Source organism: Myripristis murdjan, chromosome 24 (assembly GCF_902150065.1).
Source record: "Myripristis murdjan chromosome 24, fMyrMur1.1, whole genome shotgun sequence".
Lineage (NCBI taxonomy): Eukaryota > Metazoa > Chordata > Actinopteri > Holocentriformes > Holocentridae > Myripristis > Myripristis murdjan.
In genome coordinates, this window is record NC_044003.1 from 33,279,890 (window position 1) to 33,297,067 (window position 17,178).

A 17,178-nucleotide genomic window follows, 5' to 3' on the forward strand; every position below is an offset into this window, starting at 1 on the left:
TCAGATACCCCAATACCAGTGTGTGTGTGTGTAGCGCACATAACGTTGGGAACAGCACGCGGAACGTAGCGCCACGGGACATCGTTGGAGGGGGAACTGTTTTTGCAGTTGCACTCACTAAGCAGTGGGGGCTCAGAAAATGAAGCTGAAGAACTTTTACCAAAAAGAGGAGCTGTGTCGGCTGTTTGGAAGTTCTTCGGCTTCAAAAAATCCGTCTGGCAAAGGCAAAGAAACTTTCCAGGCTACCGCAGCGCACTGACATACATTGTGTATCAAAGCGAAGAGTTCCCTCTTGGCTCTATTTTCACTGGCTAACAGCAGCACACTGGCTTAGCTTGTCTATTCAGAGAAGAGGTATCACTTCGGCTTATTTTTCAATCTATGTTATCACATGCATACTACTGCTCATTCATTGATAGCTGAATTGTTAGGTCTATTTGATAAGTAATTAATATTTTTAAAATAATAATAATAATTTAACATATTGTTAAATCAGTCAAATCAGTCTGCATATTAATGCAGGTGGCCTTAAATTTGCATAATAAAAAGGTTCTGTATTTTGACTGCAACTGTCACGTATTCTGATTCCTTCACTTCATTAGAATCATGAGTGCCACCTCTTTGCATCATTTTGTGTTGCCATGTAAACCTGTATTAATACTAGGGTGGACAACTTGGACATTAATGTCCAGTATTCATTCCTCATGACAGTAAAATAGGTCATTCTAAGTTAATTTACTGCAGTAATTCTTCTCTAAATCATTACAAAATGTGGTTAATGCCCAGTTGTGCATGAAAAAGAAAATACCGTGATATACCGTGAAACCGTTATAATTTTGAAAAATACCGTGATATACATTTTTGGTCATACTGCCCAGCACTAATGGATCCTCCGATTTTGAATCGATCTTCATTTAAATTCCCATGGATCGATCTGTACGCCTAAAGATATATCTTTTAATATATAGATATATACATAAATGCTGTTTTTGTGTGGAATATGAACGTATGTCTAGGGAAAATTACATGGAGGGAAGCAAATCTGGGTGGCACAACCCCTCCAGTCGTTTCACCTGCACCACCAAGAAAAAAATTACAACAACTGCACCGGCACCGTACGAGTCCAAAACGCAAAGAAACTTTCCAGGCTACAGCAGCGCGCTGACATAGATTGTCTAACAAAGCAAAGAGTTGCCACTCCGCTCTATTTTCACTGGCTAACAGCAGCACACTGGCTTAGCTTGTCTGTTCAGAGAAGCGGTATCACTTTGGCTTATTTTTTTTACTTATCTATGTTATCACATGCATACTAATGCTCATTCATTGGTAATTGAATAGTTAGGTCTGTTTGATAAGTAATTTACATTTTTAAAACAAATAATAATTTAACATATTGTTAAATTATTTGAGTCACACTTACTGGTAAACATCTACTCCTGCAAGATAATTTATTATGTTCTACAACTCATAAACATACACTAACACAACATACCAAGTGTGCTGAGCAACATATCTCCTCTGGGCTACAAAAGGTGGTCTTAGCCATTTTTACCAGTCTTACAGCCATTTTAATGGCATCTATACCTATATTAATTTGTTGTCAAATGAGACAATATAAGACCAGTATTAATGTGTTGCATAACTAGACAGGCATGTAATTCAGTAACAGCTCAAAATGCTTTTTAATAAAACGAACCAAATCAATATCGGATCGAATCGGATCGGCAATATCGGATCGAATCGAATTGGATCGAATCGTGATAATCGATTCTGAATCTTGTGAATCGGAATCAAATCGATTCTTGAAATTTGAATCGATACCCAGCACTAAATAATGCTGCTCTGTCTGTTAAAAAGGTGGCAACTTATGCAAATATTGAATTAATTATATTAAAAAGCAACCCATGCATTGCTTCTGAAAATAAAAAAAAGAATAAAATAAAATAAAATCCCTACCTACCCATCCTTCCCACGAATAAATAAAATAAAATAAATTCCGCCTACCCATCCTTAAAATGCTAAATAAAATAAAAAATAAAATAAAATAAATTCCCTACCTATTCATGCCCTTAAATGACAAGGAACCGGAACCCAAAGTATTTTTTGTTTGGCCTTAGCACCACTAGGTGGACTTATATAACACCCAGGTAACTATACAACCCACAACCCTGCCAATGCAATAAATATAATCCTAGACAAGGTTGACATTGCTGTATCTCTAGCCAGAGCAAACAGTATTATAAGGGTATACTGATGCCAATATTTCACCCTGCTATACCATACCAATTATGGTACAATGCCAAACAGGGTCTTGTTCCTTACCAAAGAGAAATAAAAATAACTTGTTAAATAAAATTCTCATTTGAAACTAGCCACTGCACAGAAGTAGACAAACTGTGAAACCTGGCATTACATATTTAAGTGGTTTGTTTTGTTATGTTATGTAACATTTGGATAATAGCATGTTCCCTTTGTTTCATGCAGTTATGCCAACACAACCATCTGCTGTGCAAGGACCACAAATTTTAATAGTTAGGACATTTTGTATACTATGATACTTCAGAGACTTGAATATGATGGGTAAGGGGAGGGTTTGGATGATATGTCATGATACATCAGTATTTTTAAAGTACTGTGCAAAAATGCTCTGTGTAAGATGCCACAATGCTGGGTATTTATGTCAATGTCAACAGTTTACCTGCACTCCTCCACTTCACACCAGTCCATCTCTCTGTGTCTCTGCTCATCCCATGGAATCAACACCAGCTCACCATTTTCATCCAGACTGACACACAGTGAGACACACGGACACAAAAGGAAAGATATGCACTTCACTGAGAGGGGAAAATTCATTTTTGGGGAGAAAATATACTAACACGGTAACAGTGCAAATCTGACCAAATACCAATGACTAGCCCCACTACCACCATACCCCACTCCACAATGGCATTTATCTCAAACTACACTCTGGTCAGAGAAAGCAACATATGGGAAATGGAAACAGCAGAGCATAATAAGGGGGGAAGGGAAAAAAAGCAAAACAAGAGGGAAAAAAACCCAAAGTGTAGGTTGTGCAACAGTTGTAAATAGTGAGGAAATTTTATTTTCTCAAACGTCATGTTGGTGTGACGTTTTATTTCTTCCCTGTCTTGTTGAGTGTGACACAGCTAGTGAAGATAAATAAGGAACACACAAAAAGAAAAATCAAAATGAAGAATGGCTTTGTAACCTTGTGGGACAGACAGACACACACACACACAAACATACACAGACACACACACAGGTTAATGGATACATGCATATCCAAAATGAGACACTGGGAGAGCAGAAACTCTATTTTATCCTTTATTTTAGGATTTGTGTATTTCTTCCTGTTACCCATTTGCCTGTGGACAAAAATATATGTATTGGAGTGGTAAAACTCAAGGAAGTAGTGTAAGCTACAAATCATCTAAAGCTTTGGTACAGTTAAAAGTCTAAAACACTAACACTACTGCAATTTTTAACCAATGCTATAAATTATATCACAGAGCTGCCAACTCTCACGCATTGGCCGTGAGACTCACGCATTTGATTGGCTTCACACGCTCTCATGCCACACCTCACACTGAAGTGCTCATCAAGAGCCTTTTTTTTCCTTTTCACTACAAACGGTTCTGTTTATCTGTGATCTATCTGTTGAGCCTGAAATCCATCTGAGATCTATCTGTTGAGCTCCAGCACGGTACAGGCGTTCATGCACGAGCACATGCACGGTCACGCACGCAGCGCGAACGTGGATACAATGTAAATCATGCAATCATGCAACCGCGTATAAACAAAAGTCGGTTTATAATGAAAGTAGCCTAAGGCAGTGTGTGTGCACCGCGCACCTGTCAGATCGGACAGACCTGATGCCGGCCGGCACTGCGGCCACCCGGTCAGGTCAGGTCTTTTAGTTAAACGGAAGACATGATGAACGTATTTGAACTATACTGATTTATGATGACGTCGGGCCATGCCTGTGTTGTATTTCAACGTGATGACGTACAAACCAGGGGCAATCGCGCTTGGGCGCGTTTGGGCTTTAGGTATGTGAGTGCAGGCCAGCAGGGGACTGGGGAAGGGGGAATTTCTCCCTTGTGATTATTGATTGCACTTGCACCATTGTGTTACCTTTGAGTGTGATATGCGGTGTGCGAGATAAGGGGGAGCTAAGGGGAGCACAGCTCCCCTGGTGGTGACATGAGCTCCCCTGGTTGGAAACATTGTGAAATTTTGGGGGAGCGGTGCCTGCTCGGTGTCAGGTCTGCCGGACCTGGTTAATTATTATTATCAGTTGATTATTGATTGTGCAATGCCGCGATTCGCAGTTAATCGCGCTGCGCGCTTTAAACAAGCAGGACGGCATGATTTACGTCGTATCCACGTTCGCGTGCTGCGTGCGTGACCATGCATGTGCTTGTGCATGAGCGCCCGTACCGTACTGGAGCACACCCCTTCTAACCTTGCCAGAGTAATTTTAAGCATGATCATTACTTCCGGCGCCGACATGAGTGGCAGCCTTTTCAACAGCTCCGTGTATGTCCGTGTTTGTTGTTGTTATTGTTTGTTGAGTTGTATCGTTTTGTACCTGATCTGTATCCGTGTGCTACCTGATTACGGATCCTCACCCGCTGAAACTCGTTTACTTGAGAAATCAACTACTTGCTCTGAAAACCAAGTCCCGTGTCGGTGTGGTTCCACATTTACCTGACGAGGTGAGGAGACCGTACCGAGGCTGCAGAGCCGGCGCTAAGCTGGAGGCTAAGCGGCTGGAGAAGAAGTGGCGATACAAACCTACGGTACCTTCGGTAATCATGGGGAATGTGAACTCACTGCCCAACAAGATCGACGAGCTGGCTGCGCTGGTGAAAAATGTCAAGATCTACAGAGAGTGCAGTTTGTTGTGCTTTACTGAAACGTGGCTAACGACTAGCATCCCAGACGCTAACGTGGAGCTACCCGGCTTCAGCACAGTCAGGTCGGATCAAGACAACAAAGCCTGCGGGAAGCGGAAAGGAGGGGGGCTCGCGGTGTACGTGAACACCAGGTGGTGTAACCCTGGGCATTTAAGTGTGAAGATCTGCATCTGCTGCAGGGACATCGAACTTCTGGCTGTAAGTTTACGTCTCTATTACTTGCCGAGAGAGTTTGGACATGCCATTGTGGTCATTGTTTACATTCCGCTTCGAGCCAACGCGGAAGTAGCATGTGACATCATCCACTCTGCTGTTGATAAACTCTCAACACAGCATCCCGAGGCGCTTGTGTTGATCTCCGGGGACTTCAATAATGTGACCCTAGACAATACACTTCCTGCTTTCTTCCAGTATGTGGACTGTAACACCAGGGAAAATAAGACTATTGACCTGCTGTATGCAAATGTAAAGAACGGATACACAGCCACCCCACTGCCTGCACTGTGAAAAGCTGACCATAATCTTGTTCTGCTTCAGCCTCACTACAAACCAAAGGTGAGGAGGCTACCCACAACCACACGATCATTCAGGAAGTGGTCTCCTGAGGCAGAGCACTCAGGAGGGAGTGGGGATGGGGGGTGGGGGGGGGGCGAACGAGTTGAACAACTTCTTCAACAGGTTTGACCACCCCATCTCACTCTCACCTCTGATCACCCTGCCCTCCAAAGCCTCCTCTGCTCCCCTCCCCCCGCTACAAGTGGACAGATGCGATGAGGAGACCCCCTCTCTGCCTACAATCACAGCAGCCCAGGTGTGTGGAGAGCTGAGGAGGCTTCGCCCCAGCAAAGCTGCAGGTCCAGATGGAGTATCCCCATGACTGCTGAAGGCCGTCAGAGCTGGGAGACCCTCTGCAGCACATCTTTAATCTGAGCCTGGAGCAGGGGAGGGTCCCACTGCGGTGGAAAACATCATGCATCGTCCCAGTCCCAAAGAAGCCATGTCCTGCAGAGCTGAACGACTTCAGGCCAGTCGCCCTGACGTCACATGTGATGAAGACCATGGAGCGGCTGCTGCTACACCATCTGAGACCACAGGTGAGCCATGCCCTCGACCCACTGCAGTTTGCGTACCAGGAGAAGGTAGGAGTGGAGGACGCCATCGTCTACATGCTACACTGATCCCTCTCTCACCTGGACAGGGGCAGTGGTGGTGTGAGAATTACATTTCTGGATTTCTCCAGTGCCTTCAAGACCATCCAGCCTCAGCTGCTCGGTCACAAACTGTCTGTCATGGGAGTAGGCTCACACCTGACGGCATGGATCATGGACTATCTGACAGGCAAACCACAGTATGTGTGACTGGGGAACTGCAGGTCAGACACTGTGATCAGCAGCACAGGAGCGCCGCAGGGGACTGTACTCTCTCCAGTCCTGTTCACCCTGTACACGTCGGACTTCCAGTACAACTCGGAATCCTGCCACGTGCAGAAGTTCGCGGACGACACGGCCATCGTGGGATGTATCAGCGGTGGACAGGAGGAGGAGTACAGGAAACTCATCCAGGACTTTGTAGCATGGTGTGGTTCCAACCACCTCCACCTGAACACCTCCAAGACAAAAGAAATGGTGGTGGACTTCAGGAGGACCAGGCCTCACCCGGAGCCCGTAAGCATCAACGGTGCCTGTGTGGAAATGGTGCAGACCTACAAATACCTGGGAGTGCAGCTGGATGATAGACTGGACTGGACGGCCAACACAGAGGCTCTGTGCAGGAAAGGACAGAGCCGACTGTACTTCCTCAGGAGGCTGGCGTCCTTCAACATCTGCAAAAAACTGCTGCTGATGTTCTACCAGACTGTTGTGGAGAGTGCCCTCTTCTATGCGGTTGTGTGCTGGGGAGGCAGCATCAAGAAGAGGGAAGCCTCACGACTGGACAAACTGGTTAGAAAAGCGGGCTCTGTTGTGGGCACACAACTTGAGAGCCTGACATCCGTGGCAGAGCAACGGGCGCTGAGCAGGCTCCTGTCAATCATGGACAATCCACTGCATCCACTGCACAGCACCATCACCAGGCAAAGGAGCAGCTTCAGTGACAGGCTGCTGTCACTGTCCTGCTCCACCGACAGACTGAGGAAATCATTCCTCCCCGACGCCATGCGGCTTTTTAACTCCACCCGGAGGAAATAACTCTTACTATATTATATTATATTTTCCTCTGCTGTTTAAATTGTTCATATTTCTATTTTTTATATATTCCTTGTTTATAGTGTATATGTTGCTTGCTGCTATTTATCATCTGTTTATACTGTAAATTTGCACATTGCCCACATCTATGCACATTGTATACATCTATGCACATGTTTTTTTGCACATTGGGTACTTAGATCTCTGGTGTCATCTTTTATTCTTTTTATTTTTTATTTATTTAATCTTGTAATCTGCGGATACTGTTGAAAACAGTGAATTTCCTTCGGGATGAATAAATTATCTATCTATCTATCTATCTATCTTTTAAGTTGATTTAATTAAACAGTCAAACGTTACTTTGTTGGTCCGTGGATTAATTTTTATCATGTGGATTGAAGTTTGCGTAGCCCATATAAATGCTCGGGAAATCTGTTGTTCAAATGAAATTAACCTGATCCATCGGGACGTTTTACGTAAATATCCTACGTTAAGATATTAATGGTATCACCCGTGTGAAACGAATTTTCTCTTTATAATAATCCTATGCAGGGGCGCCGTATATGGGGGAAAAGTTAGGACAATTCCAAGGGCCCTTGCCTGACAGGGGCCCCAAAAAATAGGTAAAAAACTAATATAAAATGATTAAACCATCATCAAGTAAATATCTAAATATTTCAAATATAATACTACCATAATGATGTCTTTGCTTATACTTGTTTTTGGCAGTAAAAGTTAAAAATCCCCATTGACCACAAAGTAAACATCCCTATCCCTATAGAAATCTCACTCCAATGTTTTTTGAAAAGTTGGCAGCTCTGTATCATAGCACAAAATACTGTAGCAGTTGTGATTCATCAATATGAGGAGGAGAGGGGATTTTGACCAAAACTAGGGAATAATCATCCATTAAAAGTGGAATGTTCTCAGACGCTGAGCCTCTTTTACATGCCTCTTTCATTCTGTTTTTTTGTCTGTATTATGCTAACTCTCTGGCTCTTTTGCCTCATTATAGAGTGCCTGGTTAGAGAGTGGAGAGTAAATATTAGTGTGAGGGCTCAAATATCAATGGGAGAAATTAATTATTTCATGTCTGCTCCCATCTATTACACGACAGCCCCAGAGAGGCAGGAAGGGATGTAGATAGAGATACAACATTGGAGCTGGCAATTTTTTGTGTGATTTAATTGTTTTAATGGGAACATCATTCACTCTGTGATAGCTATAGGCTATTCAGCACTCCTCCAAACATCTAGAAGACCTCCCCTTCCAGTACTGCTCAGTGCTAAAGGAGGATGTCTTCCCTTTCCAGTGGAGCTAGACTCCAGTCTATCTTGCGAGTCCCAGACAGATGGCTTGAGCTGGCACCGTCTGCTGCAGCAAATAGCCAAGCTCTGTCAGGATGGCAGTTGGAGCTCACAGCCTGGGGAAAGTAAGAAACTGCCCTACAGCAGCAGAACCATGATGGATGCCCACTGCAGAGCCACAGCTGCCTGACCTCCATACAAACACTGATATGACTAATATGAGTGCACAGCAGCAGAATGCCGGGCTAAAATAACATAATTATTTATATGTAGGATGTGTGTTTATGGGTAAGACTTCAGGTCTTGCTCCATACATGGGTGGGTACATGTATCATGTGGTAACAGTGTGGTAGAGTGTGTGTGGGAAAAACAAACAAACAAACAAACAAAAATAAATAAAAATATACATATACATATATATCTATATTTATATCCATATATCATCCATCTATCTATCTATCTATCAATCTATATACACACACACACAAATATACATACACACAAACACAAACACACACACAAACACACACACACACACACACACACACACACACACACACACACAGATATATATCTGAATCAGAAACAGAATGCCAAGAGTGTGCAAAGCAGTAATCAGAGCAAAGGGTGGCTATTTTGAAGAAACTAGAATATAAAACATGTTTTCAGTTATTTCACCTTTTTTTAAGTACATAACTCCACGTGTTCATTCATAGTTTTGATTCCTTCAGTGAGAATCGACAATGTAAATAGTCATGAAAATAAAGAAAACGCATTGAATGAGAAGGTGTGTCCAAACTTTTGGCCTGTACTGTATTCCTCTTTTTTTTTTTTTGACAAAGTCCTTCTTCTTGTTGTTAGATAAATTGATATCATCATTTATCTAGAATAAAAAAACTCCACGCATACGTAAGAATATCTTACAGCGACACCGAGAATATGGAGGATTATCCTTACCCAACTTTCAGTATTATTACTGGTCAGCTAACATACGAGCTATACTATATTGGCTTATCTTGTCACGAGATAGTAGCCCAAAATGGTCACAGTTAGAAAATTTGTCATGTAGACCTGTCTCTTTACATGCTCTACTTTTTTTCCAAGATCCCATCATCAGAACCTATATCTAGATATTCTACAAACCCAGTGGTTAAGCACTCCCTAAAGATTTGGGCACAGTTTAGGCGAGCATTTTCGCTTAATAGCATGTCAATCAATGCCCCTATATAAAGAAACAATATGTTTAAACCCTCTATTATAGACAGATCCTTTGAAATTTGGACCAAGAATGGATTAGCTACATTAAAAGACTTGTATATTGATGATAACTTTGCATCATTTGAGCAGCTGAGAATAAAATTTGAAATCGCCAACTCACATTTCTTTAAATATCTGCAGATTCGCAGTTTTGTATCCTCACACTCAACTCACTTTCCATCGTTACCGCCCAGCTCTCTCCTTGATTCTGTTTTGGAGTTTAGTTCCCACCAGAAAGGGTTTATCGGCAAATTCTACATGTTACTCAACTCTTACAAATTAGAACCTCTGACACGTGTAAAAAAGCCAGTGGGAGGAAGAATGAGACATAGAACTTTCTGAGGATTTGTGGGGCTCCATACTGAAGAAGATACACTCATCATCAATTTGTTTAAGACATAAGGTAATACAGTTCAAGATTGTACATAGGCTACATTGGTCTAAAGCAAGGTTTGCAAAAATAACACCAAATATGGATCCTAATTGTGACCGCTGTGGGACAATAATAGCTACTTTATCACATATGTTCTGGCTCTGTCCGAAATTAATAGATTTTTGGCAACCAATATTCACATTCTTTTCTGACCTGTTAGAAGTACCCATAGAACCTCTTGCCATAATAGCAATATTTGGTACAGTGCCGCTGGATTTCAATCTCAGCCAACACAGCAAAAACATAATAGCCTTTGCTACGCTCCTGGCTAGAAGACTCATATTACTTAAATGGAAACACAGATCTCCTCCAACCTTCACTCAGTGGATCAGGGATCTTCTGCACCATCTGACTTTAGAAAAAATCTGTTATGCCACGAGAGGCTGTGCCCTCAACTTCTATGCTATATGGCAACCAGTTCTATATCAGGTAGAAAAGATAGATGCCTCAAACATTTCAAATGTATAGGTAAAACCTCTCTCTCTTTTTCTTTTCTTTTTTTTCTTTCTTATTTTTCTTTCTGTCCTAATGTGTCCTTTGTATATTTATAAATTATGTATCACATTTACCACTGAACCTGTGATGTATTGTAATGTGGATCTGTGGTGGTACAGTGGGGTGGGGTTGTTTGTGGGATGGGATTTGGTAGAAGTTTATTGAATTATATGTCAAAATGTATTTTGTACATTTTAAAAAACTAATAATAAAAACATTTTGAACAAAAAGATAGTCAGGCACAGTCTGAACTATGTGGTTCATGTCTGAATGTCATTTAATACTAGTTCCTTGGATTCAAAGAAAATATAATATATATAATCTAAATCCTTCCCCTTCTGTCACTGTGTGTAAAAACAGAGAGGGTGCAATCAGAGAGGCATTTTTTTCATTCCCATTGCCACTGCCCAGTTTTCCCAATGGCACCTACAGGATAACTGAGCAGGCACGTCTCTTTGAAACTGTGCCCTCTTTATGTTCCACACAGATACAAGAAGGTAATGCTTTATGATTTCTTTAAGTCCTCAGTGACTGGACTTGAATGCAGTACTCATGTGAACGAAATTTGCCATCTGAGCCACTGAGTGTACCCTAACGCTGAAAGAAATGCCCATTAAGATGTACAGAAAATCCTATAAAGTGCATTTTAAATTATATTATCAAATTATGCGGTACATATTTAAATCTTAGTATTATAGTATATTTAAATCTGTAGTTACCGCTGTAATTAACACAGGCATTAAAAATTCTGCAGTGAGTATGTGTGTGTGCATGTGTGCATCGCACCAAGCCTCAGGCAGCAGGGTGGTGTACTCATGTGGAGAGGTGGTTTCTGGGAGGTTGTAGAGGATAGCCAGCCAATGTTGAAGCAGTTCAGTTCCATGGTAAGTGAAAAGAATGTCCAGGGCCTGCACGTTGCTCTCCTGTTCATCAACAAATACACATGCTTGCAAATACACACATGCAAATACACACACTTGACCTCATGCATTATCGGAGTTGAGAACTTTCATTCATCACTGGTAAAGCCTTTTATATTCTAACAATAGAAAAACTGACAAAGACTACACATTATTATATTACATCACTAAAAGAAACTGAAGGAGACTGCACATCAAGGTTAGATTAACTGAAAAGAAGCAGGGCATTTGTTTATAGATTACACTAGGAAATAAATTACTTTACATACAGTAGTGTGTATGTGTAACAGTGTCTTCTGTCTTCAAAAGTCTATATACAGCTTATCTAGATGAAAGCAAGACAACCAAACAGTGCTGTAGATTTTTTTGTTGATTATGGGATGGGACAAAATATCAAAATTCTTTATGTTGCCATACAAAAATGTGGCGATATGTATTGTGGAGCAGAAAAAGCTCTCTATAAAAATGCTATTATTTGCACTTTGTAGTAACAAACTGTTTATATTCTTCTGAATAGTCGTACTTTGTTGTCTTATGACACTGTCTTGTGGCTGTCTTGAATCCTGAAGCCCATACTGCATATCGTCACGTCGTGAGATAAACACTGTCCCATTCCCACTGCAATGTGTTGTTATCCATTGAATAAGGAATAGCAAAACTCAGAATGAAGCAGAGCAAAATGAAGAAAGTTATGCCTAAGCTAAACTAACCATGTGAAGCGGATGGTTAGTGAGGAAATTTTAAGTTAAAGAAAGTCTGCTTTATACCCTTGCATATGTTCTTGCAGACAGGATGATGTTTTGACTGCGGAACTTTTTGAAGAACTCAGCATCATATCTCTGCTCCGCCACATGAGGACCTCCAACTATCTCCTGGACAATGACAGCAACATACAGAAAGAGAGAGAGAGAAGAGTGGCAGAGGATGAGATGACATCGATAGGAAGAGAGGGAGACAGGGACAAAGGCAAGGGAGGAAGACATAATGCCACTGGGGTTCATAAAGAAATCAGTGAAGCAGAAGAAGGGTCATGTTTACAGAGAAAATGGTGTGAGCAGGCAGAGAAGGAGACTAAAGAAGAGAAGAAAAGAGTGAGCAAACACTGTGAGAGGGAGCTGTGACTGCAAATGAAGGCACTGAGTAAATGCAAAGTCAACAGCAATGTTATTTAACTTTCTACCATAAAGCCGCCTTGCCCTTTGGTTTGGAACCACAAGGTAGATGTGTGTGTGCACACAACTGTACAGTGGTGGAACAAAGTTTTTGGACAAATTTTACACAATCTCAAATATTATCATGAAATATTTGTGGAAAAATCTTTTTTGTGTTTCAAAAGGTGTGGCTGCATTAAAGAGATACAAACAAATACAAATTATATTTTTTTGTTTATTGTTTACAAGAAAAACTAACAAAACTAAAGCTGGAAACTGGACTCATCTGACCACAGAATCTTCTTCCAATTCCTGGCTGTCCAGTTCTTGTGTGCCTGGGCCCAACGAAGCCAGGCTAACCTCTGTCTCTCATTGATCAGGGGCTTCTTGATAGCCTTGTAGGACCTTAAGCCATGATCTAAAAGTCGGCCACGCACAGTGCGGGTGGAACACTGAACACCAGTTTGGTTTGACCACTGCTGCTGAAGCTCCTGTGATGTCATTCGGCGGTTTTGCCTGCACATGCAGATCAGGATGCGGTCATTTCTTGCTGAGGAAACCCTTGGATGCCCAGATCTTGGTTTGTCTTCCGAGCTGTTGATTCATCTGTATTTCTGCAGAGTGTATCCAACTGCTGAAGGACTGCATCTGCACTTCCTGGCTATCTGGCGGCAGCTGTACCCTTCCTAGCTGAGAATCTTTATCTTCAGGCATGTTTCCTGCGTTAGGTTGTTTGTTTTAGCCATTTTTGTGTCTGAAGAACTTTCAAATGTGCTGGCTTTATATAGACACGAAGCTTGGCAACAAAAATTGTGTCTTTTAATAAAAAGAACGACCTTCATCACTGGTACCAAAATGACCCAATACTCAAAATTTCTTATTTATTTTTATGGAACCAATCAAGTTTTTAATGGCTTTTTTTAGGATTTGTTTAGTATTTTGGCTGTGACTGTACTAAAAGAAATTGCACTTGAAGACCTAAAAGTGATTCTTAATGCAATATTTCACAAATGCATGGGGTATCCAAAAACTTTTTTCCACCACTGTATGTCTGAAGGGAACATTTGCTGTCCTGGCCTTTGGCTAAGAGGGATTCCTCTGTAGCATGCCCTTTACCTCTGTGTGTGTGTGTGTGTGTGTGTGTGTGTGTGTGTGTGTGTGTGTGTGTGTGCGCGCGCGCGCAAGTATGCATCCACAGCCAGCCCATCTCAGGATGATAAAAACCCTAATATCATATTCATAGACATCCAGAGAAAATGGACTAGGGCAAAAGGAATCTGGCGAATGCTACAGTTACCATGACAATGTCCAAGTAACAAGAGAGAGACATCATTCTGTCAGAGTTGAATATCTAATAGGAAAAAATATCTCTTCTCTCAAAACTGTCCTCATATCAAACATATCTGTTCATGTACATCTGAAATCTAGAGAACAACAAAGTGATCACCATTTTACATGCAAATAACTATCAATGCTGCACTGGTACCTACATACACTTTCTACAGTAGAACCAAACTATCATATTTGAAAAACTGTAATGTCTGGCTATTCCTCGAACTTGGGAAAGAAGTAAAAGTGCAGTACTACTAACTTCAACAGTTGCATTCATTGTCAGACAACATCATGCGAACCCCCCCAACCCACCCTCACGACAGACTCAGCTCAATCAGTTCATGAGGATTGTCTGAGTTTCCTTAATGTTTAGGACTACCACTGCATTACTGCCACTGGCATTAGCTTCAACAGCTAGATATCGTACGTCTTGAATAACCTCTCATTTTCAGTTTCAGGGTTGTAATCTGCTGGTGCAGCCCTAGGCGTTAGTTTTAAGACGGTTGCAGATCTACAATGTCATATTAAAAATTGTTTCCATGTGCCCATCATGGGGATATTCCGAGCTGATTAATAGTGTTTTGACTGATCAACTCTCCAGCTGTCAAAACTCCTCTCTGTGCTCTCAGTATCAACCACTGTACGTGCCCACATTGTGTTTGGAGTCAATGATCCCACTGCTGTCCCAGTGTTTGTTCCCAATTCGTCCCATAATGCATTTGCACACCACGTGATCAGGCAAGATGGCAGTATAGTGGAAACGACTTGGTCTGCACAGTTATGAGTGATAGTAGCTCAGAAATTCCAAAAAAGTAAAACTGGCAGGTATTTATTTGGCATTAAAATAAAAACACCATAGGCAATGGCTGGCCCTGTGAACTGCTCTGGGGCATATTTATAGGAGCTTGGAGGGGATTGGAGGAAACTGCTCTCCAGTTACACTGGTAGGATTTCCAGAACATAACATTGTAGCAACTCAGAACCAAGGCTTGTCTGGGAGTTTTCAGGGATGCTCAAAATGTCTGTCTTGTCCTGTGTCTTGATGATGTTCCATGCCCAAGATATAGGTTCCAGTTCCGGTCCATGGGCAAGGTCTGGCTATTTCCTGTGGTGCAGACAACTTGCGACCATATCTAATTAGCTCAGTGACACCAAAACACCCATTTAGCCGACTTTGGGATCATGGATTCAAAGAGAAAGGACTGGCACTCAGACAAAATGTTCTGCAATTATATTAGTAGGAACCTCGGAACTGAACCTTGTAGTGCCTTAGACCTGGAGGTTCTTGGGGATGCTGAAAATGGCTGTCTTGGTCCCATGTCTCTAACAACCTTCCATCCTCCCGACCAATGGTTTTTGGTTGCAACTGATGAGTCAGTTCTAACTATTTCTCATGGACCAATTGACTCAGCACCGTGTTCAAATTATTCCATGCCTCCAAAAAGCCCCAGAAGCCACCTTTTAAGTTTGGGATCAAAGGGAAGGGGGCTGAATGGTGGAACACACAAACACACCCAGGGCTCTCCAATTATAGCAGTATATGATGGTTGATGATACGATTATACCTGCTATATTTTTTGTCTTTAGAGGTTAGGGCAGATACTGTATGAGGGAGTAAGCCCCTGTATTTTGGAGAGATTTGATAAAGGAGCAGAAAACATTAAAGCTGCAAGCAGCGTTGGACGGGCCCTCGCCCCCCCCGTGCACGTCGGGGACGGCGCGCCTGTCGAAGCGTAGACAATTCGTCCGTTTGTGCCAGTTGTAAGGGTATTTTTCGGTGCTTTAATTGTGAAAGAGTTTTGGGCTTTTATTTTGAAAGGCCGCGGAAGTCCTAGTGTGTGACCGACAGGACTACTGGCAGCTGCTGCATGATCACACCAAAATGCAGGCACACACACTCACTCACTCACTCACACCAACACACACACACACACACACACACACACACAAATGCACGTGCACACACACACACGCACACACACACACACACACACACACACACACACACACACACACACACACACACACACACACGACGCCAACAAAAACCCACTGGTAGTACATTCGCTGCTGGTGCCCCTCTTGCCACTAGCAGCGCCCCTCCAGCAGATGGCGCCCTTAGCATGTCCTAGTGTGTGACTGACTTGAGTACTGGCAGCTGTGGCATGATCACACCAAAATGCAGGCAGACAGAAATCCTCATTCAATCTAATGGAGAAATCCATAAAACCCACCCCTGTTTGAGGCGTCACAGCTCGGTCACCGTTTGAGTTACAGACTTGATTCAAAGTTTAAACGAGTCATGAGACTCGGATCTATAAATCTCCCATTTACATGATTTTGCTATCTTTTACCGTTTTTGAGTTATGGCAGTTTTAGTTTGAGAGTGTTTTCTGCTCCCTCTGAGCTCTTACAATGGGTGTGTATTGCGCATTCCTGAGGCAGCTAGAGTGAGTCACATGTCCAGGCAGAGTGCAGAGCAGAGCACCCAGAGTCAAAAAACGTTTGAAAACTCTTCACAGCTCCCACAAACTTGGTCCAATCCACATCAAAACTACATATTTTTGTAGGAATTTTTGTCCTCTTTCCATCTGCATAGTTTTCAAAGCCGCCAGACTTTTACTTTAGACTCCAGGGGCCTAATTAGTGCCAAGTGTCAGCCTCTTCACACCAGAGTCCATGGGAAAAAATGAGGTTTTGGTTTTGGCCACTCCGACTTTGAGGGCTTATAAAATCCAAACGAATCGAGTAATGACGGAGTCTTTAGCAACTTTTGTTCAGCACTGTGTCCTCTGTCATCTGTTAAATTTTCAAGCCGCTTGCATTTACGGCCTGGGAGGAGATAGATTTTGTTCAAAGCGGAATTTTGGGCGAGAATATGACGTTCAAACGCAAATTGCGGACTTCCTGTTGGTTTTAGGTCGGGGGTGTCAGCGCGTGAATTGTAGGGCTTGATGAGACCTACATTTCGGCAGTGGTTTGGTCTTTCTATCACATTCCTGTGGGCCACCGCGGCTGCCTTTGTGTGCCTAGGTGGCGCTACCGAGCCCATTTCTGCACTTAGGGGGTCCATATGTCCATTTTATCACCATATTTTTCACCAGACCTGGCCTGTGTGCCAAATTTGGTGAGTTTTTGAGCATGTTTAGGGGGTCAAATT

General features: G+C 42.3%; 1 protein-coding gene across 1 annotated transcript in view; it reads right to left on the reverse strand.

Moving 5' to 3' along the window:
• nbas (NBAS subunit of NRZ tethering complex) overlaps positions 1–17,178 on the reverse strand; it is a 409,584-nt gene that overhangs the window by 298,272 nt on the left and 94,134 nt on the right. Inside the window, 3 exon segments of the mRNA XM_030047740.1 lie at positions 2,699–2,785; positions 11,402–11,538; positions 12,303–12,407. Coding sequence (XP_029903600.1) covers positions 2,699–2,785; positions 11,402–11,538; positions 12,303–12,407 — 329 coding nt within the window.